Below are 27,156 nucleotides of genomic sequence, written 5' to 3' on the forward strand. Positions count from 1 at the left end.
TCTGCTTCACTGCACCATTACTGTCTTCATGGACAATCTATTCATTCCAGTTATTTGAAGGGAAAGGGGGGGGGGACCAGGTATGCCAACATTCATCGAACTTCAGAAAATTTAATTTTAATTACAAAACATTACTGTAAAACATGAACTGTGGGTTTTTTACGATTGACTGATTATTTTACTTCACTTTTCTACTCCTTTTTGACTACTTTTGATGATGGGGATGAGTGATGATATGATGAAATTGATAAAGACACACTCATGTCCAGGCTAGTATTCAAACCTGGGACCCATGTCACATATGGAAAGATCCGGTATCCAATTATGAATTTAAGAGTAATGTACATGAAAAAACTTTATTCTAATCAAAATAACCGATGTCCAATTTACATCAGTACATTTTTGAAGAGGAAATAGGCATTTTTACAAAAAATGTACTGGCAAACACTTTTAGAACCAAATCTTCCATGGACAAAATGGAAGTTTCTGGCCCTATATATATATATATATGTAATTACAAAGTGTAAAATTAAAATAAAGTATTAATACACTGGTATCACAATGCAATACAGCACCATTTCAAAATACAATGAAATTTTCATTATTTCTACATAGAAAATACTAATATATATAAGTATGATTTCAAACTTCAAAAACTGGCAATGGAATATTTAATACTTCAGTGAAAACTATAAAATTTGAAGAATTTTTTGTGTCAAAAATGACCAAAAAATATGAATGTAACCTGCTCGATACCCCGAGATACTGGACAAAAAATATAAATTTCAAAAGTGATTTTGTAAAACTTTTGTTCATTAAATGCTCTTCTATCAGAAATGCACTTTGGAATGTTACCAATTACGTGCCCAAAGAGGGGCTGGCGGGGAGTCATAAAACCCCTTTTGGCCCAGTATTCCTAAAAAAAAAAGAATGTGAAAGGCAGGAAAATGTGGCAAAATGAGGATCAACTACTAAAAAAGTAGACATACCCCCTCCTTTTCTTTCAAAAATCCTAAGCATGCCACTGGATGTTACTGTACAAATTTACATAAAAAACAATATACTACTCATGTAAGACTAAAGCTTGAAACATAATACTCAAGTACATCATGTATAATGCAATGTAAGCTCACATACAGCTCTTGCAACATATAAAAATTATGATTATGTTGCAGTATATATCATATGAAGAGAGTTTCAGTTATAAAATCTTGTTTTAAAATTCATTCTAAGTATGATTAAACCCCTAGTTAATCACAGTGTTGTGCTTTTGTTAATTGAAATTCAGCTAGAAATTGTAAAACCGTATTCATTACAAGGAGATTTCTAATACAATATATTCTTTGGCACACTCAAGTGTAGACAATGGCATTGGGGCCTAACTTTCATTGGGGGTGGCAGGGGGGTGCAGAATCAAACATGGTGCTTAATTTTGATGGGGAGAATCAAAAAGTTTTCTAATCAATTCTATCCAGGATAAATCTAAATAAGTGACATTTGTGAAATCATAAAAATTACTACAATGGTTTGGAATCAGGGATGTGCAACTGTTCCTTTAGTCTATCTATGTTTACTTGTAATATGCAAGGTGAGTCAGAAGTCAGGTTACATAGGAAGTTTTCCTAGTCTCCTTAATTTTCTGCAAATGGGTGAATGTCCAGTTTCCTTGTGCATGATTGGTCATTGTGGTCCGTTGAGTGGCCACCTCGGTCTCCAGACCAATGTAATTTGTCCTTTGGGGTCATTTGAAGGCACTCGTTTTCTCAGATAAGATTCAGAACATCCAGCATCGGAAGGAATGCATTGTGTAATGTGCATACATGATTATGCCAGAGAACTGGAATTAGTTGCTTGCACAAACGCATTGACATTCAAGTACACATTGAAGATATACTATAAATCCCCATGCAACCTGACTTTTGATTCACCCTGTATATTCACTTAAGATTTGTAATGTTCCCAATAAATCTAAAAACATCTTTTCACATTTCTAGCAATAGTCTCAAACAAATCCTCACCTTCAGCTGACTCTATACTTGTTTTAAGAAGAAAAATATTTCTTTATTACAATCTTCTAGATAATTTTCACATTATTTCGGTTAAAAATAATTGTTACTTTCTGGTAATAGCTTTCGGAAACACACAATGATGCAAATATCACAGATTTTATATATTCAGTCAGTGGTGCCAACTTATAGGCCAGTGGGGCTCAAGCCCACCCAATAATTTACCTGTTATTATTATTATTATTATTTAAATAAAGCTTCTGCACTTCAGACAAAATGTTCCTTGCGAGTCTTTTCGCTTTACTGCCTGAATACACTGATTGGATGTCTGAAAATGATGCATTGATACTTGTGAAAAATTATTCGTTCCCAATCTCATGTTGCAACTGAAAGGCACACAATGATCGTCGCCTTTTCTGCAAGAACCTGCCCTCATACCTTGAAATCCAGGTTATTTTTTCAAAACTGGAAGTAAAGTTTCCTCCCACACGAAAGACACACGAAAATGTAAACATCCGGTGAGTAGCCCCTCTAGTCTACACCACATCACCGACTATCACCCTATTTTTTGAAGCCTGATAAAGTTTGAGAATGCATATGCCTTCACTAAGAATAATAATTCACTAAACACTTTCTTTAATATTATGGCACATGATTGTTATTAAAGATTTTAAATTAATAATTTTGTACCTAATGAAAATCTACTCCTCAAAGTTGAAATTTTGTGGCGACTGCTTGAACTAACGGTCATGGTTGGAACAACTCCACCTGGTGTGTGTGTAGAAAGGAACGAGTTTGTGAAAAATTGCCAATGCATGAATAAAATACAAATGTAACATTTGCCGACTGCCATTACAAAACTGAATATAGTTAACCTTTATGTATGTAATAAATCAGACACTGTTTTTATAAACCCTTCATTGTTTCATAGCAATTATTTTTTGTATAGCACTTTTCCTATATTTATTTTAACTCATTCAGTGCTATACGGAAAATAATGCTGAGAAGCACACTGAAGAGTTCATAAAAACCGAATCTGCAGTGTAGCAAGTCTGATATTTCAAGGCTAATATTTTGCACAATATTCTAAAAATGTACATTCCTTGTGTCTTTTAGACAAAAATATAAATAATAATGAAACTCTGAAGTGTCATAACATTGTTCAACTAGTGTCATAAGTACCTTAAATGCAAGTGATTCTTCATGGATATTCAACTATCCACATTAGCAACAAGGAAACAATTATCACAGTCTCAGACACTCAATGTTTCGCAGAAAATCCACTGGTTCACATGCACGCACTGTAAACAAAAAGTATAACCTTTTGGCAGAGATTTCACTTTATGCTCTGCGTAAAGCTGAACTTCGATTTCACAAATTGGCCAATGAAATTCAATGCCTTCCACGATGGCTTCGACGACAGTCTCCTCCTCAGAAGAATGAATCCCAAACCTCTGTAGAAGAGAAACATCCCGATAAGAGCAATTACGTCGATCCAGTACACGATGTTGGTCATCCCGACCTCCTGCAGCAGCCTCTGCGGATCTCGCAGGTGGCAGTAGATTTCTTCCGGCGGACACTCCATTGCAGGTCTATTGTTACCGTAAACTGATATCACAATTCCCTCTAATCCATAGCGAAGGTAGCTGGCGTACATACAGATCTTGAGGTAAATGGGTATCTCTATGCCGTAGCCCATTCCGTACACCGAAAACAGCATCAAGGGCACAGTTAGGACCGGTCCAATGAACATCCCATTCTGAAATGAAAATTTAATTGTGTTAATGTGCATTCTTTAACTTTTCCTACAAGGTTGTTTGATTTAAATTGCATTATTTTTTTAAAAAGTCAGTGATTTACATCACTTTAATATTAAGGATTGGATTGATTTGGTGTTTTAAGTCCACTTTATGCACAGTAAGGCTAATCGGGACTGGACCTACAGTTTAAAGTGGGATCCGAACCACTATGTGCCTCCACCGGGTATCGAACCCGGGACCCCTTGATTACAAGGTGATGAAGCTACCACTGCGCCATCAGGGAGGCCTTTTAATAGTAAGGAAATAACTTACTGAATAATATACATTTGAAAAGGGTTGCTATGCAGCTGGAAAACCGGGAAATGTCAGGGAATTTATTTAATTTAAGTTTATTCAAGCACTGGCATATAAAGGGTGAGGGCTACAGACCCCTAACAAAATTGAGATAAAAATTAAAGCACTAAAAAACTGTAGGAAAATGAAAATGGTAAATACAAACTTCCTTAAAATTAAGCCCCATTTTTCCACTTTTGTCTTTTAACAACTTTTAAAACAAAGGTTAAGAATGGTAATTATGAAAAGTTTTATATTGTATTCCCTGTTCCCTTGAACTCAGTAATGTGTATTCCACCTGTAAAATTCCAGCCCTTTCTGAAGAACAAATCCTGCATATGATAGTATTCACAAGGAACATATACCCAGGTCAGTATCTGAATCCAGAACCTCTGGCAGTGATGTGCAAAAGGGGTCATAACCCCCCTTTGGCCCAGTATCCTAAAAGAGACGTCAAAGGCACAAAAAAATTGCAAAATGAGGGCAGACTACTAAGGAAAAAGTACATGCACTCTCCCCCCCTTCGAAATTCCTCGGCACACCACTGACCTTTGATAACAAGATTATTGAGTTGATTCCTCAATGTGCTCAGCCACAGAGATGGCAATGAGGATATGTAAAAGGAAGCATTGCAAAAAAAAATAAAGAATAAACTATGTTTCCTACTGAACTTACCACAATATTTAAAGTCGATCCAATAGCCAATCCAATGCTTTCTGCAACAAGTCCTACGAGGAGGCATACCACAAGGAACTGAATGAAGCGTCTCGTCTCCATTGGCTGACTCGACATGAAGTACACGATCGTGATGTACACAGTACCCAGAGCCAGCTGGAAGGAGAAACATGTAGTTGACATTTTTTACACTACTTCCATTGTTAACGCAGGATGGCAACCAGATAAATTTCAGACATGATTCCAGGAACAAAATCTTTCCCAAACTTCAAAGCAAATTGACGTTTTAAGGAGTGGAAAATTCAACGAGACCACAGGCGCAGACTCCATGGGGCTTGGGGGGGGGGGGGGGCACTCGAGACCCCCCAATGTTAACGATGTGGGGGCAGAGCCCCAAAATAATATTACTTAAGAGGATCTAATGTATTATTTTGCTTCTCTTGTAAAGTTTACTCTGAATTGTGCCATAAGAACTTAACTTGAAAAACACATTTGAAATGTTCTAGACCATCAACTTTGGGGGGGGGGTATGACCAGATACAGCAAAATACATGACTTATTACTATATACTAAGTATATAATTGTGAGTTTTGTTAACATTTTTACTAAAAAGAGTTTCAAAAGAAGATGTGCATGAACTAGGAGAGTGGATGGGACGTTCGGGCTACAAATGGCTCTCACACGACATTCAGAACGAGATCATTCATATATTACGGAGATCTGTTTTGCGCTCCGTGGTAGCAGATATTAAAAGTCGGGAATATTTTGCTATTATGGTTGACAAAACTTGTGACATATCCATTCGTGAACAATTGACATTCTGATTCCAACTGTGAATAAAATTTGATATTTTTGAGGAATTCATTGGCTTTACGAGATTCCGAACACTGAGGCCAAAACTTAAAAAAGGGAGGGAGTGAGTGATTCATTAATTTATTTCAGTGATCAGAGCCCCCCCCCCAATAATTTTGATAAGTCGCCGCCCCTGACTGAGATTAATATACCTGAAACAGCTACTTACATCATCTGTGAATATGATATTTGTTCTATTAATTTTTGTACCGATTGATGGCATGGAACTTGTTCTTTCACTGTTTGGTGAGAAATTTGTTTGAGGCATTTTGCCAAGAGCTGCTACATGCACCTTCTCACTGCACAAATCTCCAGGGGATATCCATAGGACATTCAGTTCTGGATATCTATAGGACATCCATCAGATATTCCATTCTGGATATCCAGAAGACATTCTGTGCAAGTGAACAAGTGCATTGTCTTGAAACTGATAGTTTGCAGGATTTTGTCTTGTAAACTCTGTAGTGAGTGAGGTGTTTGGTTCCCCCTCTGGAAAACTGTGTGAAGAATTGGTCTTAACCTCAATTCACATTTTTCTGCACTTTTCTTTAAGAAGAAATTATCAAAATTCTTATTACAACATTGTTTTTATTCAATAAATGAATTTTTAAATTTGTAAATATTTATAATTATATAAATTGTCAACAAAGAGAGTTTGATTGCACAGAAAAGGTTATTATACCACTTATATACGAATTATTCACTATATGCTATTATTGTGCCTAAATGATCATTGATTGGTTCCCCGGTTTCTTATATATTTTGCATTCTTCCATTTTCTTCCATGTTGTATAAGTTACATATTTACATTTACATTTTATTTTACATTATAAATTTTCTTCGCTTATTATTCTGCTGACAAATATTATATGAAATTTTATTCCTATAGTGTATTCTTCCTATATTTGGATTTCCTTCATGTAGGAATTCTTCAAATTATTTCTGAAATTCTTGTCTAAAATTGTATTAATATTTTATTACTGTATGATTATTTCCATACCTATGGACATGGGTCAACGGAAATAAAGAATTATTATTATTATTTATTATTATAACCAACTCGAACATGCATTGATCTTAAGCCAAAGAGTGACAGTTTCCCACCAGTTGTGCATTTATTTCAACATCATCAGAATGGGCACTGCTACTGAAAAAAAGGCAAAACATTGGACAAAAGAGAGTGAATTTCTCCCCATGTTGCAAGTGGAAGCATTTTTAAAGTCTATTATTAAACTAGATACGATCTGTAAAAAATATAAAATATGATGAATAATTATATGTATTCATTGTGGACAAACTACTTCAACTTCAAGTTACAGGTAATCAAATGGACTTTGCTTAACTTCCTAACACAAGCAAAATATTCAACCTATCCTGTCCCCACTGATGTGTTTTTTACACCATCAGAAATTTGATATTTCCAAGAGAATAAATAAAACATTAATTTGATTGATTGATTAATTTGTTAAATTCATGCTAGTTAAAATCTAACAACATGTCTTTGAACAGAGATTATGGTTCACCAGTGCTGCCTGTGCAACTGACGAGGATTTTTAACGATTTCATGTGTTAGTTTTTAAGGTGTTTCAATCAAAATGGGTGATTTGTCTTTACGGGATTTTTAGTATGTGGAGTTTTTTAATTAGGAATGTGTCTGAGATAGTATTAAGTGTTTTCAACCCTACCCTCAACCTAATCCTCTTTTAACACTTTTTAACATGGCACTAAGTTCAGTGCTTAGGAAAATATTGATGAACCTGATGAAGGGGGAAGTTGGACTCTGAAACGTCCTTCAAAAAAAAACTTCATACTCACTCATGTAAGTAGTGTTAAACTTAACTTAATACAATTTAACGTTGTTTATTCTATTTGATAGTGAGTTATACGCACCAAGCTACAATATGTTAACAGAGTTTGTGCCATTGTGATGGTAGCTCATTTGTTTCCTCCATTCCATTGCTTTACTTTTCCCCATTTTGTGTAGTCCAAGTTTTATATTAAAACATTTACATTTTACACTTATGTATTTTAATCTATACCAGTGCTAGAGGTGTACATGTGGAGGGGGAGAGAATGTGAGGGGAAATTTCTATAAAGCATTCCCCCAGTTAGGATAATTTGCATAAGCATTCCTCCACCTACTGCATTGCCTCCATACATGCATCCCCTCCCACCTTTCCCCATACTCGACCAAGCCAGGGGTGTCCATATCCCTACAAAATTTAATGGTGCATTCTTCACCCGTATCACGACATAATATCCCCTTAAAGTATGTAATTACATCAGGGTATTCTATTACTGAAATTCACTTTCTTTTAGCTTTTCTGAACACTTCTGAACTCCCCCCCCCCTGTAAAAATTTTTGGGCGACGTAAAGTGTTTACTTGATCTGCCCCCATGGGCGTCGCCCAAAAATTTTTACAGGGGGGAGGGGCAGGCAAATTATAAAAGTTGAATACTAGATAAATAATAAGTATTATTACCATGGTTGTAAATGTTATTATAAAATAATAAATATTACAAACTATCAAAAATAAATCTTATTCAAAATAATAATAATAATATAATAATAATAATTATTATTATATAAATGGGGAGAGACGATCCACCAAATGAGTGAATACCAACACAACTATTTTCCATTATTTATTTTCCATTTTATGCAGTTAGTATCTGAATGCATTTTGATATTAACCTTTGCACGTCTCGTTCAAGAAAAGGCTTTAAATATTAGGGAGATTTTTTATATAAAGTGTGTTACGTGACCTCTCGCCAGTGGTCAGAAGTAGCGTGCTACTTGTAGCATTGCTACAGTAGCTAGCTACAAAATTTGTAGCTGTAGCTGTAGCAATTCTACATTTTGAAAATTGTAGTTGTAGCGATAGCGAAGCTACAAAATTCCTGTAGTTGTAGCGAAAATTTCGCTACACCTACATTTTTTCTAAGCATTTTGAGGTGAATTTTGAATGTGGCAACAGCGTCAGAAAAATCGACAATAACCCTTAATTTTGCAGAAGGTTCAAAGACAGTCTATTACATGGAGATACAGATTATCTAGATTGTAGATTATAGATATTTGCATGTTATTTAATTAGTATTTAAATAATTCAGATATCCAGATAACTAACTGACATATATGAATATATTCCAGCTAGCAGCTAATTTTTTTTTAGCTGCATCGCTATTTTGGGGAGAAACATGCCTCGTTTGCTGCACCACTGGAAAAAAGTGCCTCGTTTGCATCACCCCCGGAAAAACCCATGGTGTAAGATACACCAAAATGTCATTAATTGCTGTGTAAAACACAACTAGCAGTGCAAAAACGAGCGATGGATTTTCCACTGCACTGGCAAAGGAATAGTGCCAGCAATAAAGGGCTCAGTACGTTAACAGCATTCATCATTGTCAGTATTGTTACAAGAATGATCGAGTTTCTGGAATTACAATTATTTTTGCGATAATATTTGTTCACAAATTTTAAAATTACAATACGTTTAGAACACTCGGGGTTTACACGGCAGTTTCCTCAATATATTGTATCATATTGTATAAAGTACGTACGGACACAATTTTCTTTAGTTAATATACATAGTTTTCAAATTTATGTATTTCTCCTACTTTTGCGTCACTTTTCTGTAACTTGTACTAATCATGACATCATCATCATCCTTCGCCATTTCCTGCTTCTGGCTGGGTCGGCATAGAAGTCAAGCCTCTCCATTTTTCCTGGTCTTTCACCACTGCTCTCTTTCCACGGTGTTCAAATCCTGTCCTCTTCTCCTAACACTCTCCCCTATCTGCTCTTTCCACAGACATCTTGGTCTCCCCCTTGGCCTTATTCCCACTCCTTGTGCATTATAAGCTCTTACTGGTAGTTTTTCTGCATCCATCCTCTTCATGTGTCCGAACCATCTCATCTGTGCCTGATCTATCATGTCCTGAAGCTTCACCACACCCACTGTCCGTCGGATCTCCTCATTCCTTATTCTATCCCTTCTAGTCTTCCTTAAAATACTCCTTAGAAATTTTATCTCCACTGCCTGCATCTTCTTTTTGTCTCTCTATATTACGTAATTATTGGCACATAGTATGCATTTTATAGGTACATCCCTGTTCCATATTAATCTTCGAACGCTTTGATATAGTCCACCACCCATTTGTCCTCTTCTGTTTACCTCCTCATATATTCTTCAACTTTTCTCAATCATGACAATGAGTATGAATGGTTCATTTAATTATTCTCTTATCTATAATCGCTTTCTGCCACTTTCAGCTAATTGTGAGAACGAGGAAGAATGATGAATGATGAGCAGTGTGGGGAATGGAGGAGCAGGAGGATCCCATCCTCCCAACTTGGCGTCTTTCCTAGTTTTTGTTTTGAGTCCCTTTTATGCATAGATAAGCTGATCGAGACTGGATCCTACCCACTATGTGCCTCCGATGGGTATCGAACCTGGGGCCCTTTTGTAGTCAAAGGGCTCCAGGTACTTTTCATTCAAAATGCTGCCTTCATATCAGTCTATTAAAAAATGACCTATTTATTCCTCATGAAAAATATGTTGATGTGAACATAAATACGTAATCCTACCAAATTTCATTTGTGTATAGTTGTAATCATTAATTTGGGTAACACCCTAATTGCAATATTCATATATCAAATTTGAATTGATATGCCACTTGCATAGGTATGTTATTCTCAAAAACTATAGTAAAAATAAGTAACTGAAGTAACACTGCTATCAAAATTATCGAATGACAGGAATCATGAAAGTAAATAACAGGATCTATTTACCAATAGTAGGGGATTTTTTAATATCCACATGGTTGTTTTTAAGGTTTTTTTTATGCAGAAGTAGCGCAAAAAGTAGCGAAGTAGCGAGTAGCGAACAGGAGTAGTGTAGCGAGCTACTTTTTGATAAATGTAGCTGTAGCCGTAGCGAAGCTACATTTTGGAAGAGTAGCTGTAGCTGTAGCGAAGCTACTTTTAAAATGTAGCGTTCTGATCACTGCCTCTCGCCTACAACTGTAATTATTAGAATTTTGAAAACTGTGTTTGGTAGAATATAACTTTGTTCCTGTATTTTTCACTCAATGTTTTCCATTCAATGCATTTTTACTTAGATTATTATGTTCGAGTACTAACTAAATTAACTTCATTTCTGTTCTTAACAATAACAGTAACAAACTTTCGGCTTTCTTCTATCTTTAAATGAACGATGTCAATTTCCCGGGGGTCCACCGACCCGTTCGACCCCCCCCCCCTTTCCCGATGCCCATGTCTGCCCCCATAAATTTTTACTTTTCTTCATCCAACAGATTAAATATGGTGCACCTAGTGACAAAAGTGACTTAAAACAAGCTACAGTAAATCAATAAATAAGGAAATATATTCAGATTCCTCCCTCCTGCCTCTTTTCACACATATTGCAGCAGTAGCGTACTCAGGATTTCCTCAAAAGGGGGGGGGGGGGGGTTATTCCTAAAACTTTCTCCAAATTCGCATTACCAGTGTTTTATTATACTTTAATTAACTAATTAATAATACTTATAATTAATTAGTTTAATTACTACAATAATACTACTAATGCAGTTACTGTTACTCATAATATCACTACTACTATTAAGTAGTCTAGATCTGCATAAATATATTTATGAACGCAATAGAACAAAATTACTTTCTAGTCATTCGATTTTTAAGAAATTCTAGGTCATTTGTATATGATAGTTAAGATATTTGAAGTGCAAAGGAAATCCATAAGAACAATCAAATATATTAAAATAAATTGAAATAATCAAAGTATGGAAGTCATCCAAGGAGCCAAGGTGGTATAGTCTGTAGGTCTGACAACCACGCAGGAGATCCGGGTTAGATTCCCAGGATGGGTGATCTAAGATTGGAATTTTTCCAAGCTTGTCCCTGCATAAACTGGCTCCAGGGCTCACCCAGCCTCATATCAAGGGGTGGGTACCTGAAAGCAACCCTGGTGGTAAAGGCTTCCAGAGCATGGTGCTGACCACATCACCTCCGAAATGGTCTAGCTCTACATGTACCTTCATAGCACAGTGCTATGGTGCTATATGCATGGGGAAATTTACATTTCCTTTATCTATGGAACTCACCCAGTTAGATGATGAGGTGCGATGTAGAATACATGTGGCTAAATTCCACCAAGTTTCTTCTTGCATTCAAAAGTAAGTTTAAAGACATTCCAACGCATTTATCACTTCTAAGTGAATCATAAAGCACTTCAACATTATTTAGTGATGTGGATGTAGATTCAGCATCACTTGAGAGTTCACAAGAGAATGCAAAATTACTACTGGGAAGAACGTTCGCAATAAAGTTGACACACTGTGACGAAGCAAGGAATTTTCACAATTCTCTTGAGAGTCACTGCGTGGCTTTTTCCCCCAAAAATTTGCAAGATTGAACCTTGCGTTCGTTTAGATTGTTCAGACATATCGACGGATTCCAAACAACACTGTAAAGATTTATGAAAAACATGCCAATACCACTCTCAAAATCTACCATGTACATGCATGATAATTCAGATGCGGATTGTCTCGCTGTTCTCACCAACAAAACATTTCACAATAGTTAAGCTTTTTGTCGATCGAATTCAGACAATGGGAAGGCAGACTGCTGACTGTGTATTCTTGTCGGCCTAGCCTTTGTCTACATTAGCCACTTACAACTTACCAAGAACTTTTTTTAGTTAATGCTCATTGTTCACAGAAAAAAAATGTTTGTTGAACATTGTTGCAGCTGTGATACAAAACTACTTTTTTCTTCTTTAAATCATAGTTGCCCTCATATTTTATTATCAAGAATTCATGTTAATTTTCAAGGCATTCACTCTTAAACATGCGTGTGTTTGGGAAGCTGTGCATTTCTCTGTGCTGCATGGGAATAATAATTTAAATTATTACCATTATTATTATTACTGTTATTATTCTTGTCGTACATCTTTGACTGATAAATTGGCCATGTAAAATTGATTTTCCACAGCATTTTTCAAAATATTTCAAAAGTTCATACCCCCCCCCCCCTTTGTGTACACCACTGTTAAAATTTTATGTAATTTTAAGGAAAAAATCCTCCCCAAAATTTTGATGTCATGTTCTGCATTATAATCTCCCTGTAGGCATCCCCTGGACCAACCCCTCCTCCACCAGCTAGGAATTTCCACTTCAAGCACTGATCTATGTAGTGTCACTGTGAGGGATGGCAACTTATTCTTCAGCTAGTAATTGTTTTCTTTTTCTTTTTTTTGTGAATTCTACTTTCATTTTAGAAAAATAATATTTTTTGAAAACTTTAACTGTACCTTTCTACATTATATAGACCTTATTTCTGAATATTATTAAAAAATTGCCTGGCCAATAACATATTTTGGTCGATCTCTTGCATCGCCTAATTTTAGCACTCACAACTTTGGTGTTAGCAGTTCCGGGTTCGATTCCCGGTGGAAGCTCTGGGAACTTCAGTGTTGACCGAGCATCATACTTGAAAACAAGCCGGAAAATGGCGGTGACTGGTCTGTGTGCTGACCGTGTGTCACCCAACAGAGAGCCACTTGACAGGCCTTGGCATTCAATGGGCTGTTTGCACTACTTTCTCCAGTATGTTTTGTTATGCATTATTCTGTCTAGTAAATTTCAAAGGCAGGTAGATGGGCCGAGTCAGCATTCTTTTGATTCAATAGGTATTTAGTTCCAGGAGGGTTAAAATATTATAACAAGGGAGTGGGGAGGTACCATGGGCCAATACACTTCTGTATATGAGCATGTATACATTAACATATTTACACATGGCTTGTATTGCAAATTATTGATTAATTGATTTCATCCTTGAATCACATTGTTTGCATTTATATGCAGCGATATCGAACATGTCAATTTGTACTTACAGTAGGGGACAGTGGAGCAAGTGAGGCCCCTTAAGAAAAGAAAGGTCATAGTGTGCACATTATTTATTTGAAAAGAAACAAACTTTAACCAGGCTACACGTAGAACAGTTATGAACATTTTTATCTAGTTCAAATACCAAAAAAAAAAAATATCTTCTCTGTTAAAAAAATGAAATAAATCAAGTCTGCATGTGGACGCACTTTCCCCACCAGGTGGGGCAAATGAGACCAGCCAGATACAGAAATTGAACAATAAAACTTGGCAAATAACTTTCACCAGACAAACGTTCTAAATCACTTAAATCATGTGTCCAGATTAATGGAATGTGCTGGGGAGTCCTTCAGACAGCAAAATCAACTGGCAAAAGGAATGAGTGGACGTTCCCCAGAACGAAAAATTTAGCACGCATACTGCTCAATACACATGGGGGCATGTTTGTTAAAATTAAACTAACAGTAGTAACGCAACGAAAAATAACGTACCAGTGAATCAATCACACTTGGAACAAGTACGACCGTCCAATATTCTAGGTGGACGCTCTTACCCCACCCCAAATGTTTTATTTACTCTAACCCTGTATGCGAGTCTAATAATGGTACATTCACCATATGTCAGTATGAGGTTCATAAAGAGATATATTATGCAATAAATATATTAGAAGTGTTAAAATGTATTGACAAAATGGAATGTAGACTTCTGTATACACCATAATCCTTATAAAGATAACACCGAAAATGAATATATACCTATCAAATTGTCAATTTTCAAGTGAGCGTACAACTTCTTCGCACACAATTTAGCTAAGGTGGATGCACTTCCCAGACCTGTCTCACTTGCCCCACCCTCCCCTATCTTAAACCTTGCAATATAATAGTACAGTCTAATACAGAATATGTGCACATGAAATAGTATAGTAAAATACAGTGACATATAGACTGTCATGAAATACTGCAATAGAAATGTTACCATTTTCAGTTTACAATACCATGAGCATTACAACAATAATATACTGAATGAAATACATTTCTTACCTGGACCGGAAGTCGTGCTATAGTGAGTGCTAGGAAATAGGACTTCAATCCATACCACCTGTTGAAGTATTCTCGCTTCAAGAGCTTCACTTCGAGAGGAACTGGAAAACAATTTAGGGAGATTATGATGTTTAGAACTACAAGGTTCCATTACAGAAAAAAATTAAATGCCTATATATTCTCTCTTCAAATGTACGTTGCCAGTGCCAAATTTGATTGTTAATGATGTATCGGAAAGTCACACATATTCAAACAATTTGGAGGTCTTCAGTAGCTTCTTAACATGTATTTTGACCGTGCATCACAAATTTCCACTGTGTCACCTAAAATTTTGCACAAAGACATTTTTTTTTTTACCATTTTGTTGCTGAATTATACTGTATGCCTCCCAACTGAATATTATGAATAATTTTGTATCCAAGAATAAGGGTAAACCAATTTAGCAGTAGAATGTATCATACTTTGAAAGCATATGTAAACAACTAGGAAAACAAAATAACTCCATTATTTTTATCACTACACAAAAAGACCAAGAATGGTTCTATCATGTTGCAGATTGTTATTATGAAAAGGCACACTCGGCTACAGTATATCATCATCAATGACATTTTTTGTAGAAGTTAAATGATTTCTTCCATATACAGGGTGTGGCAAAAAGATCTGGTTTGTAAGTAAAAATAACGAACATACTACACAACATTTGTACATGGTTATGTATTCAACAGATTGGGGTACTTGTACCATTTAACAGGCAGTAAAAAACATCTTTACAACGAAGGCTTAGGTTTTGAAGATGACGTCATCTAAGTGGTGTCCATTTCTCGGCATGCACTTTTCAAGTCTCCTGCCAAAGCTGTAAAAAACACGCCCCAACATTTGATTTGGTATGGTAGCTGATCAAGCCACACCCCTTCCCCCCAGACACGTCCTCGCATTGCTACGCACCAATGAAAACTGGCAGATTGTTTTGCTGCATGCATGGTGAGAACTTAGATGACGTCATCTTCAAATCCTAAGCGTTTGTTGTCAAGATTTTTTTTTACTGCCCCTTAAATGGCACACGTACCCCAATCTGTTGAACACATAACCATGTACAAATGTTGTGTAATACATTCGTTATTTTTACTTACAAACCTTCAGATCTTTTTGCCGCACTCTGTATTTAATGGAAACATACAAAGTCAATAAGAACATGGTGTATACCCTCTGAAAATTTTGTGACTACAACACTGAGTAACATTTATAAAAATAGTTTCAAAAATATTGTTCCTGAGATTACTTCAACTTTCCACTGTTTGGAAGTTCCCTAAATAACTTGAACCAACCACAATCTTACTAATAATATGTCCCACACAACAAATAATTACTTTTTCTGACACTGTTTCCATACTCACATTGCAGGAGAATCGGCATCATGGGAATGTAGAGGAAGAAGATGATGCACGTGAAGCAAAATCCAAAGTTAAATATTGTTTTGGATGCGTCATTTCCTACATTGTAATACACTCCCCCGACGAAGAATCCCAAAATGAAGTGAAGGATAACTTTCAAGCGAAGATATTTCTGAAAACAGGAACTAGTGGCATTACATGTAATAAATCACTATTTTTGACAGAAAGCAAATATTCAGGATTACTCAGATATAAAGCAAGTCAGCTCTTACATTAGAAAGTAAACATGTTTATGTTATCATAAAAGTTCTTATTTCAGTAATTTGAATGAAGAAAGTGTGTAATTAATTTCAGGTTGACTTAAATGTACTGGACATTTTTGTATTTGAAGGTGCAATATCTACATTGAGTGTGTGTAGGCATTCTGTTGTTTTTAGTTCCATCACATCCCACTAGGTGGTAGACATTTGTGTACCCAAAGTGGTAGAGGTGAGCAATTTCTCTTTTGAGCAATATAAGAAGTGTCAAATAACCACCCACACCTCCCAATTTAACACGGCTAGATTTCTACCTCTGGGAAACTGAAGAAAGATGTGTACCTAGGGGGACCATAATATTTTGACCCAGAAACGGAACATCTCAAGGATATCAGTTTAGCCCCCCCCCCCCCCAACCTTCCTGAAACATCGGTTAAGCCTAATTATAAAATTATTGTTATTATTAATGTATTACAGTAAAACCTGTCTATCACGGAACATGATAGTTCCGAGCAAAATTTTCCGTCTTAAGAGATTTCCTTCTTATACAGGGTTGACTTTAAATACAGTATAGAGTGCTGCAGGAAATAATGGAAAGACAGATTTACATTTCGCATTACTTATAATGTAAAGTACTAATGCATGTACGTACATAAAAATGCAATACAGTCGCAATAAGCATAGCAGAGATTACAATTATGTAACTACACAACACGTTGGTACACTTTTTACAGTATTGTAGGAACGTACAGTACGTACTTATGTATCTTTTCGAACCCGGGATCCCTGGCGTCATAGCGCGATGTGCATAGAGGGAAAGAGAAAGATTGAAAGATGGAATAAGAGAGGTGAAGAAAGATTGAGATCAAAGTGAAGAAAAAAGAAAGAAACAAAGAGAGATAACAAGAAAAATAGAAAGATGACGAAAGAACAGAGGAGAAATAGACAAAGAAAGGTGGAGAAAGAGGGTAAGAGATGAAAGAAAGAAACGGAATCGTAACAGCTATGAGTATTGTAGCGCATTCTTTCATATCGACAATGTTACCGATAAGCGAGTGGCAACAGAGGCGTGCTCCACTTACAGTATTTCATTGTTTTCAGGTCATTTTCAGGTATAAAATCGGTCCGTTCTGGGGAATTTTTTTTTCCGTATTTACAGGTTTCCTTCTTATAGAGGTTCCAGGATATGCAGTTTTTACTGTATTATTTTTTAAAGTATGGATCACATAAATGATACATCATAAACAATAAATGAAATATGATCTCCCGTTGTCAAAAGGAATTAATTATTATAATCTCGGCAGGCCCATAGCCAGGCAGAGGCCAGGGGGGGTCAGTCCCCCCCCTTGACATTGGGTAAAACTATTTTGTATAATTTGTTTCAAGTGAAGTGAAGAGTGAAAATGTAGGCAGCAGATATTATTTTGCTCACAACTTTATGAAGGATGAATTCACAGAACGTGAAGAGCAGCTATTACATTCGTTCGTCTTCGTTATGAGTTGAAGTCTTACTAGCTGCAAGTATTTTGAAGATTCTCTAGACTTTGGAAAGCTCTTTCGTAGGGGTGCTTTTTTATCTGTACATTCGCTGCCCTTGGTATGGCCTCCTGTTTAGACAGAAATCTGTGACTTTGACGTCATCATCCACATTTCTTCCACATCTGCATCGAAGATCAACAGCTCCCAACCATAGGCGTAGCTAGAACTTTATATTTGGGTGTGCACAAAGAAAAAAAAGACGTCTTGTACCTTTTTAATAGCATATTTTGCAACACAATCACTTGGCTCTTTAACTGCACTGTTGTTTGTAAAGGAATGTAAATTCGCTAAATGACAGTGTTGAAAATTTCTGAATATAGGTATTAGAAAAAAATTAAATTGCATAGAAATTACACACACACAAAATGTTCATAAATGTTACAAACAAATACATCAAAATACACGTCATCTATAACAAGAGACGTCTGTCAAAAGGTACAATGTTCTTAAACTCATCAATAACTTCATTTACATCAATAGACTAAGCTTTTTCCTGTTCCACAAATAGCAAGAGCAGGGCTTCCAATCTATCCTGCTTCCGAGTTGCTCTTAATTTAGTTTTAACTTGGGTAAGCTTGGGGAAAGCTCTCTCACACGTGCAGCTTGTGACAGGTATAGAAGAAAAGCGCTATAGTACAGAGTAGAATGCAGTAAATATCTTCTTTCTCCAATGACATCAAAGAATCGAAAATCTATAGACACCCGTTTCATCAGCGATAATGCACACGTTTGTACCAAGTAATGACATTTTCAACTTCTTACAAACTGCCGTTTATTTTCTCTTATTGAAATATCTGTCTTTAATTCTATTTGATAAACCAGCCCATTAGGGTGTGCCTAGTCACACCCGGCACACCCCGTAGCTACGCCTGTGCTCCCAACGTTTGGGAAGAATTGTGAGTTTTATTGCTTCGACCGGGTGTGGAATGTACGGTAGGCACTATTATTGAATATTATGAATTTTTCTTGTATGGTATAAATATCTGTATCGCAAATTAGCCAAAAGTGGCACAAAAGTGAAGTAAAATAAAGCAAATCAAATCACAAGTTTTACCTCTGTAGGTATAAATTCTACGGAAATAAATGAGCTTCGTATTGTACAAGAGCAACTAGTTAGTCGCTCGGGGGTGGGGTCGGGACCCCCTAAATACATCCTTGTTTGCAAAGCAGAGACAAACCTATGAACAAAATTAGAACTGAAAGTTATTCTCAACTTAGTGAAATATCATTACACCTTGCAACACTGCTCTTACCGAATCCCTCCACGTTTGCAGCATCATGCGCCGTACCAAAATGCAGAACTGGGTCCAACCGGAAGTGGCGAAGGAATAATCTCGTTTGCTCACTTGCGATGACTTCATTTCCGGTATTTCTTCCAGGAACTCGTTCTGTAGCCCTTCGAGAAAGACAAAGCATGTGATCAAATTCCTGCTACAAAACGAAAAAACGGTAACATAAAGAAAGAAAAAAAAACTTTTACCCAACATTTTGCATAATATTTATTTGAATTTGCATATTGAACGTTGCTTTTCTTCCACATTTGTAAAATAATTATTTTAACCACATGAAATCTTGATTTGAAGTTGTTTTCGAAATTTGAGACCTCGGAATATTATGCTCGAAAAAATAAAGTCTTAGGCGTTTAAAATAGGATCCGAAAGTATGAAATCGAGCTCTAAAAATGAAAAATTAGGCCCTAAACTGAACTCTTAAAACTACATTTTACATTATCCTATTTTAAAAAAAGCTGTTATTATGCAAACCTACGGATTAAATTAAGTTTTATTTTTACACAAACGTCCAAGTCTTGAAAAAGATATTGTTAATGCAAAAGATTAACTACAATTTTAATACGTCGCTTCATGTTAATTATACAACTTGAATTCCGTAATTCATGGGCGGGAGGAGGGTCGATCAGGTCCTTCGACCCCCCGCTCCCCTTCGGCGTAAACTGGCAGCGTTCAAGTTACAAAAAAACAGAAAGCTTATTTATTTTTATAACAGAAAAAAAGTTCAGTTAGTACTTGAACAGATTAACGAAAGAAAAAATGCAATAGATGGAAAAAATTGAGTAAAATGCAGGAACCATGATATACTGTGTCCCGGGAATCTGTGGAGAAAGGCCGCGCAGCGAGTGGGCGGAGCGAAGCAGTACGCACTGCTGCAAGTCTGCATTTTCCTCCTCATGCACTCACTGGCCCCTCTCACGCGTTCATCGGTCGAACCTTCTCGAATCACTAACTTTCGCAGAGACTTATTTTTGTTCGGGATAAAGTATATATTTCCATATTCTACCATTTCAACCAACAATAAATTATTCCAGTTTTCAAAATTCCAAAAATGAAATTTCAACACAAACTGTATGACTAATATCCCGCCCCCCTCGTATTTTAAAGATTTTCTTGAACGGGGTAGTAAAAGTTAGTGACAAAGTGGAATAATTGTTCAGTTCAATACACTAACTGTATGTGTAAATGTGTAAAAATAAACTATTCCACTGGATATTCACTCGACTGGCGGATAAGAGTAGAAAGTCTTCCCTAGAATATAATAATTTGGAATAAAACGTTTAATTTTATTAATATATAATAGTAGTTGATAGTAATCATAATCATAAAATTAGTATTATTGTTGTTATTTCTACTATTCAAGTTTTATCCTCCTAGAAAAATTTCAGTCGACGCGCATTTTAAAGTTACTGAAACTAAGTTCTTCACTTGATTTCTAAGGATTTCCAGGACACAGGCAGACGCAATTCTGACTCAGAAAACAAAATTCACCAAACCTCATAGTCATATGATCAACTTCACTGAAGCGTGTGACCACTTATACTTGCTAATGTGTCGAAACAATGAGAAAAACTCGTGACTATCAACAATGGATAGATCAATCACGAGATATTCAAAATCCCATGATGAAATGCGATGTGACTTCAAAACGTGCTGTCATTTCCGCTGAACCATTCGATCGATTTGAAACTCTGATCAGGCTTCGATGTGCGACACAATTCGCCCCCTTGAATTCAGATCACGGCGTGAAGGAGTTCCCTGTCCATTGTGTAAAACTTGACACGCCTTTTAAACGCTCCGAATAGGCAATGGGGGGAGGGGAAATTGTTCCTGGTTTGCGGTGGCAAAGAACGACGTGTAAATGTCTTGTGAATAATTCATTCTTTCCAACTGACGAAATGGGTAATCTTGGCCAGAGAGTGTTGCCAGTTCCTGTGCCAAGAACGTTCTTAATACATTACGTAAAACATACTAGATGTCGCAAATTCTCACTCAAATATTTCCCTAAGCATTTGACCGTTGTCTGTACTGAATTTTCATGTTTTAGTAATATTATTGCATTTGACCGCACGTGTAATTAGTCATTGCCTAGTTTGAAAATAATTTTAGACTGTAGAGTCAAAACATTTAAATTGACATTTGTTGGATCTTTATGAATGAACTACTGAAACAGTACAACTTCGGTATAGTATTTCTTGATAACAAACTGACACTTTGAACGTACGTAACTTTTGTACAAAAAGCACTGGGTATTTCCTCTGTTTATGTGGATACTTTTTAAACATTAAATAAGAAAATTATTCTCTACATGAACGCTCAGTGTGGGGAAAAGTACAGACGATTTGTGGGGTTAATTTCGACATTCACAAAAACGTGTTTCTATCGAAATTATGAGGTGTACTGGCAACATTGGTCGCGTCAGAGGACAGTACCAGGTATATCTGGCTATGTTATTCAATCAATGCCAAGATGAAAGAAAACAGTTGAAATTTATCCTACAAAAAGACAGGTAGGTTAGGTATGTTAGTTTTTTGAACGATAAAGGGAAATTACCAATTTAAAGGCAGAATTAGATGGGAATCGTTTTGTAGCAGACGTTCCATTACTTTTCACATGGATGTGATCATATTTCAGGAATTCATGACACAAAATTTGGTACTCACTTGTTCTCCTGGAACCATCCGAAGGGATTGGGTTCGAATCTGGTTTCTCCCAAGAATAGCAGCGTCCGTTCTCAATGGCAGAAACCATCTTCTCAATATTCTCTCCGCAATCGCCGCTGGTCAATTCGATCACTGAAAGAGATAAACTACACTCAATATACATGCAATATATACAAATTCAGTGTCAAGAGTCACCATATGGATGTTCAGATTTGTATCTGTGAATTTATGTTTTTACGTTGCCAGACAACTTTTTCCGAAAATAGAGTTGTATGTATCCTGTGCGTTTATTTTAGGGCACAGAATATGCCAGAAAACGAACTGGGTGTCGTCTTCATACATTCAATACCTTCTTTTCAAACAGGCCTCATCTCCAGGAAGGTATCAACTCGGAGCAAGCCCTGGCACCTACCGATCTGTTGGTGAGAATGAGTCAAGCAAAGACTTTTATAAACCTTTTCCTGCTCCCCCAACTACGCACTGGTAACTGTTAGTGGGCGCCTTCATAAATTCGAGACATTAATAAGATATTGTTGCACAAATGTTCAAGTCAAATTGCTTGCCGAGGTAAGGAATACTTGTACCAAGAGTAGTGACGCTATGGGGACTCCCTTGTAAAAACTGAAAGGTCACCGAGAACAAAACAGACTTTCCGTTTATTTTTTCAAACAGAATAACAGTAACTGTAACTCCCTGACTTTCTGAACCAAATAGACGTAACTCCCTGTCTTTCTGAACCAAATAGACGTAACTCCCTGTCTTTCTGAACCAAATAGACGTAACTCCCTGTCTTTCTGAACCAAATAGACGTAACTCCCTGACTTTCTGAACCAAGTAGACGTAACTCCCTGTCTTTCTGAACCAAATAGACGTAACTCCCTGACTTTCTGAACCAAGTAGACGTAACTCCCTGTCTTTCTGAACCAAATAGACGTAACTGCCCGTCTTTCTGAACCAAGTAGACGTAACTCCCAGTCTTTCTGAACCAAGTAGACGTAACTCCCCGTCTTTCTGAGCCAAGTAGACGTAACTCCCCGTCTTTCTGAGCCAAGTAGACGTAACTCCCAGTCTTTCTGAACCAAGTAGACGTAACTCCCCGTCTTTCTGAACCAAGTAGACGTAACTCCCCGTCTTTCTGAACCAAGTAGATATGACAAACAGTTTTTGTCACCTACTTTTTTTTATATCCTAGGTTTTCGTTATTTTATATTTTTCTGTAACTTCGTATCCTCGTGAAGCTTCGGTAGAAAAACGCCACGTTTCTGAACCTTTTGTGTTTCTCTGCTTTTGTCAACTTTTCCCCCTTTCGGTCGTAGGAGCTCGGGACCAACAGTGTGCTGTGATAAATCCTTCACTGTTTTTGAGCGACTTTTGTGCATTTGGCGACGGAAAGTCAACTTGGGAGGCCAATTACTGAAGGAACATGGTACGTACCGGATGAGGGTAGAACTATTCTTTTCACCCCATTCTAACGCAACACGTGTGCCCCAAGAAGCTGGACCAGGCAAAAAATGGACGCTTGACCACCAACGTCGTAACTTCAGATTCCCGCGCCGAAAAGTCAGTCCGTTGTATTCGAAGTTTCAAGCTGTCTTTATATAGTGGCAGAACGAACAAACAAGTACAGTCTACCGCCAGTTTTCGAACCGACAACACCTCTGCGACAGTCGGAGTAAAGATTCGGGACTTTGTCTTTTTCTACCGCGCCGTGTATTTTATCCTGCGTGAGTGAGTGACAGTGACTAGTTGTACGAATACGCCGTGTTAATTTGTGACCTGTGCACTGGATTCGAGTTATTCGTTTTGTGACGAGGAACATTAATACCACAATGGCGGGCTAATCACGAGAGAAGGAGGGCCTGGGGTCTTCCTAGCCTGCATGAAGCCGACAACGCAGCAGATCATCGCTCAGCGTCGCGACGCCACACCACTAAAACGCCGCCACAAGCGCTACAAAAGCCCCAAACGACGCCCACAGCCCGATTAGAAGCCCTGAAATGATACCGCCGAAAGCCGAAGCCGAATCAGCATCCTAGAGTACTTCGACGCCGACGCCGACGCCCGACGAGAATTCTACGGAGAGAGAGAGAGAGAGAGAGAAATTGGAAGATGAAGCGACACCAGCCCACACTTAGATCTACCGTCTAGAAGAGAAGATTGAGATAATGAAGCGACACCTACTGCGTCTTGAGACGACGCCGACGTCCCGCGTGAGATTAGCAGCGAGAATCCACGAGTACCCCCGGTAAAGGAACTTCGCCCATTTTTCGCCGTCCCCCCAGAGAGAGAGAGAGACGATGCGAAGCAATTAATCGCTCCATTACGAGGCCGACAAGATGATCGCCGTGATGTAGAAGTGTAAAATGAAGGTGTGTCCAAGAAGATTGCGAAGTGCCGCTACAAAGAAGTAGCGTGGGGAAGTGTTAGTGTTGCAAAGAGGACCGCGGATCGACGTCCCGCCGCCGTTTAGAGGACTACGGTAAACGTCGCTGGAACGTCTAGAACGTCGAGATGGTATAGTATACTACTGTTAATTTTTTATATGTGTGAGTGATCATCTACCCAAGCCTCCAAAGATCGGCCGTCGGACGAAAGGATGCCAGTATTTAAAGTTAAAAGTCGCGAAGGTATTGATTATAATTATTTCTTGCCAACATCATCTAAATTTCACGACAATTGCTAATTCGGAAGATATATTCACAGCATACTGTTGTTTTCCACGCTCTGCGCCCAACTGTTGAGTAATATTTTTTGTTTATGTCACCTTATATGCTTTACTCGGTAATATTTGATTAAAACTGCATAAATCGTGTATCTATTGCAGAAATCATCCCTCAAGTTTGCTAAGTGAGGAAGTAAATTAACTGCGTGCTATTTTTAATATATATTCATACATAAGTGTCTTCATTTTTCTGTAAACATGTATGCCTTGCAGTTGATATCTATGTTGCACGAGTTGCGTGCCCTGCCTAATGTTACTGAAGTTCCAAGGCGCATTAGTAATAATTTAAACAATAATTGTTTAAATGTTTTGGTAAATTGCAAGAATAAAAAGTTTACGTGTCATGCCCGTTGGCAGAATGTAATGAGCACGCGCAGATGAAAGTTTAGTATCTTTAATTCTAAGCACATTAACGTCTTCGGGCGCAGTTTAATATTCATAAGAAAAACTAAATGTTGCATGGTGTCTAAAAAGGGCCAATGTACTTATCTTAATGTAATTATTCCCCTGCGGTATGAGAGAGTGTGTGAATGCTTGAATGATAGTGAGGGGTTGTGTAATCTGTCTATTTTTGTGTGTTATATAATATACATTTTTGTTATTTATGATTTGACTATGATTTGTGTTTAAACATATAGTATACTAATCCACATAACTATTGGTATTTATATTTTAGTTCAACGTTAAGTCAGCAAAGCATTTCTGCTGGCTAACATCAATTATTATTATTATTCAACGTCACTTTATGCACGAGTCGGCTATTCGTCGGGGGTAAAAACCGATCCGGTCACACGTACCCTGGAATCAAAACCGTTAGCTGGGCCCGACACCTAGGAAGGGGACTTCGGTCTCCGGACTAAGTGTCAAACATAGGTCATGTAAAAAGGCCCGGTGAGATAGACGTAACTCCCCGTCTTTCTGAACCAAGTAGACGTAACTCCCCGTCTTTCTGAATCAAGTAGACGTAACTCCCCGTCTTTCTGAACCAAGTAGACGTAACTCCCCGTCTTTCTGAACCAAGTAGACGTAACTCCCCGTCTTTCTGAACCAAGTAGACGTAACTCCCCGTCTTTCTGAACCAAGTAGACGTAACTCCCCGTCTTTCTGAACCAAGTAGACGTAACTCCCTGACTTTCTGAACCAAGTAAACGTAACTCGCAGACTTTTTGAACCTGTAACTCAGTTACTTCTAAAAAGTAACTTTCCGAACACGATAGTACCAACAATACAAAGCAACGCCGTTGAACGAGCAGTTCTGAGTAATCCTTACCATAATCGCCTGGGTTGTAGTGCGTGGGGCATGGCAGAGCCAGGTGGTCTAGAAACGGGACGATGTTGTTCGCGGACCCCTGGTACACGCACTGACCGTCGCCCACGACGTACACATGGTCGAACATCTCCAGCAGGCGGGCGCTGGGCTGGTGGATGGAGCAGACGATGGTCCTCCCTTCGCTCGCTAGCATCTTGAGGATGGAGACCGCTTTGGAACAGGCCAGGTTGTCCAGACCCCTGCGAAAGGTTTTACAATGTTATGATGGAAATATGATTGTTGAAAATTCAAGCACATTAGATTGAAACCATACATTTCCAACAACCTTCCCCTCTTTCCATTTTTAGATATTATGCACTTACAACGGAGTAGATTGGTGTCGGACTTCTGAATCACCCTGTATATATATGTGGATTGTCAAAAAGAGAATCATTGTTATTTCATGGACTTCACCAACGTTGAATTCCTGGAACCTCCAAAACATAGAGTTTGATTCGAAATGTGATCATGCAGCTGAAAGGGAAGACTTGTTTTTAGACTTTCTTGTGGCCATATTGCCTGCCATATTTAATGTTATATAATGAGGTGGATTTTTAATATTTCTTATTTTCACAGCGGAGTTTTAAACTGCAGCTTGCGTGAAAATAAGATGCCATCAAATATATTAGGTTAGTCAAAAAGTAAATGCAATGTTTTTCTTTTCTTCCGTAGGTTGGCTGTACAGCTTCCTGCGCTCGCAAGCCGATAGATAGTATCGTTGTCTTCGTCTGTGGCAGGTTACAGCGTCATCACTTCAGTTCGCTCTGCAGTGTTGCCAAGTAAACATGGCTACGCCACTGTCCGTGTGCACCACAGAAGAACAGCGTTCTGTAATCCGTTTTTTGTGGTCTGAAGGTGTACCAGGAGCTGAAATCCATAGAAGACTTTCAGCACAATACGGTCACAATGTTTTACCGCTGCGAAGTGTTTACCAGTGGATTGAAAAGTTCAAAAGCGGTCGAACAAGTGTGAAGGACGAGGAAAGAGCAGGTCGCCCAGCCACATCCACTACTGATGACAACATTGAGCAAGTCCGTGAGCTGGTTCTGAATAACCGACGAGTGACTGTTGATGAAGTGGCAAACCATATGCACGTTAGTCATGGTTCTGCATATGAAATTATCCATAACAGGCTCAACTTTCATAAAGTCTGTGCGAGATGGGTCCCTAAAGAACTCACTGACGAGAACAAGCGTAATCGTGTGAGAATCTGTCAGCAATTATTGGACAGACATGCTAACGATGGTGAAGCCTTTTTGAAACGAATCATCACTGGAGATGAAACATGGATCCATCACTTCGAACCTGAGAGCAAACGCCAGAGCATAGAATGGAAACACCCTGAATCTCCAGTGAAAAAAAAGTCAAGCGTCAACACTCTGCAGCGAAAGTGATGCTCACACTTTTTTGGGACTCAG

The 27,156-nt window shown here is 37.7% G+C and overlaps 1 protein-coding gene across 1 annotated transcript in view; it reads right to left on the minus strand.

The window, feature by feature from the left end:
- Positions 1–342: 342 nt before the first annotated feature.
- LOC146000219 (ATP-binding cassette subfamily G member 4-like) overlaps positions 343–27,156 on the minus strand; it is a 140,023-nt gene continuing 113,209 nt past the window's right edge. The window contains exons 5-11 of the mRNA XM_083137617.1: positions 25,700–25,938; positions 21,708–21,839; positions 19,009–19,151; positions 15,963–16,131; positions 14,569–14,669; positions 4,775–4,930; positions 343–3,765 (exon numbers count right to left, since the gene is read on the minus strand). Of these exons, the coding sequence (XP_082993743.1) occupies positions 3,343–3,765; positions 4,775–4,930; positions 14,569–14,669; positions 15,963–16,131; positions 19,009–19,151; positions 21,708–21,839; positions 25,700–25,938 (1,363 nt within the window). The 3' untranslated portion in view covers positions 343–3,342. The remainder of the gene's footprint in view (positions 3,766–4,774; positions 4,931–14,568; positions 14,670–15,962; positions 16,132–19,008; positions 19,152–21,707; positions 21,840–25,699; positions 25,939–27,156) is intronic.

This window comes from Lepisma saccharinum, chromosome 16 (assembly GCF_977018435.1).
Source record: "Lepisma saccharinum chromosome 16, izLepSacc3.1, whole genome shotgun sequence".
Taxonomy (NCBI): Eukaryota; Metazoa; Arthropoda; class Insecta; order Zygentoma; family Lepismatidae; genus Lepisma; species Lepisma saccharinum.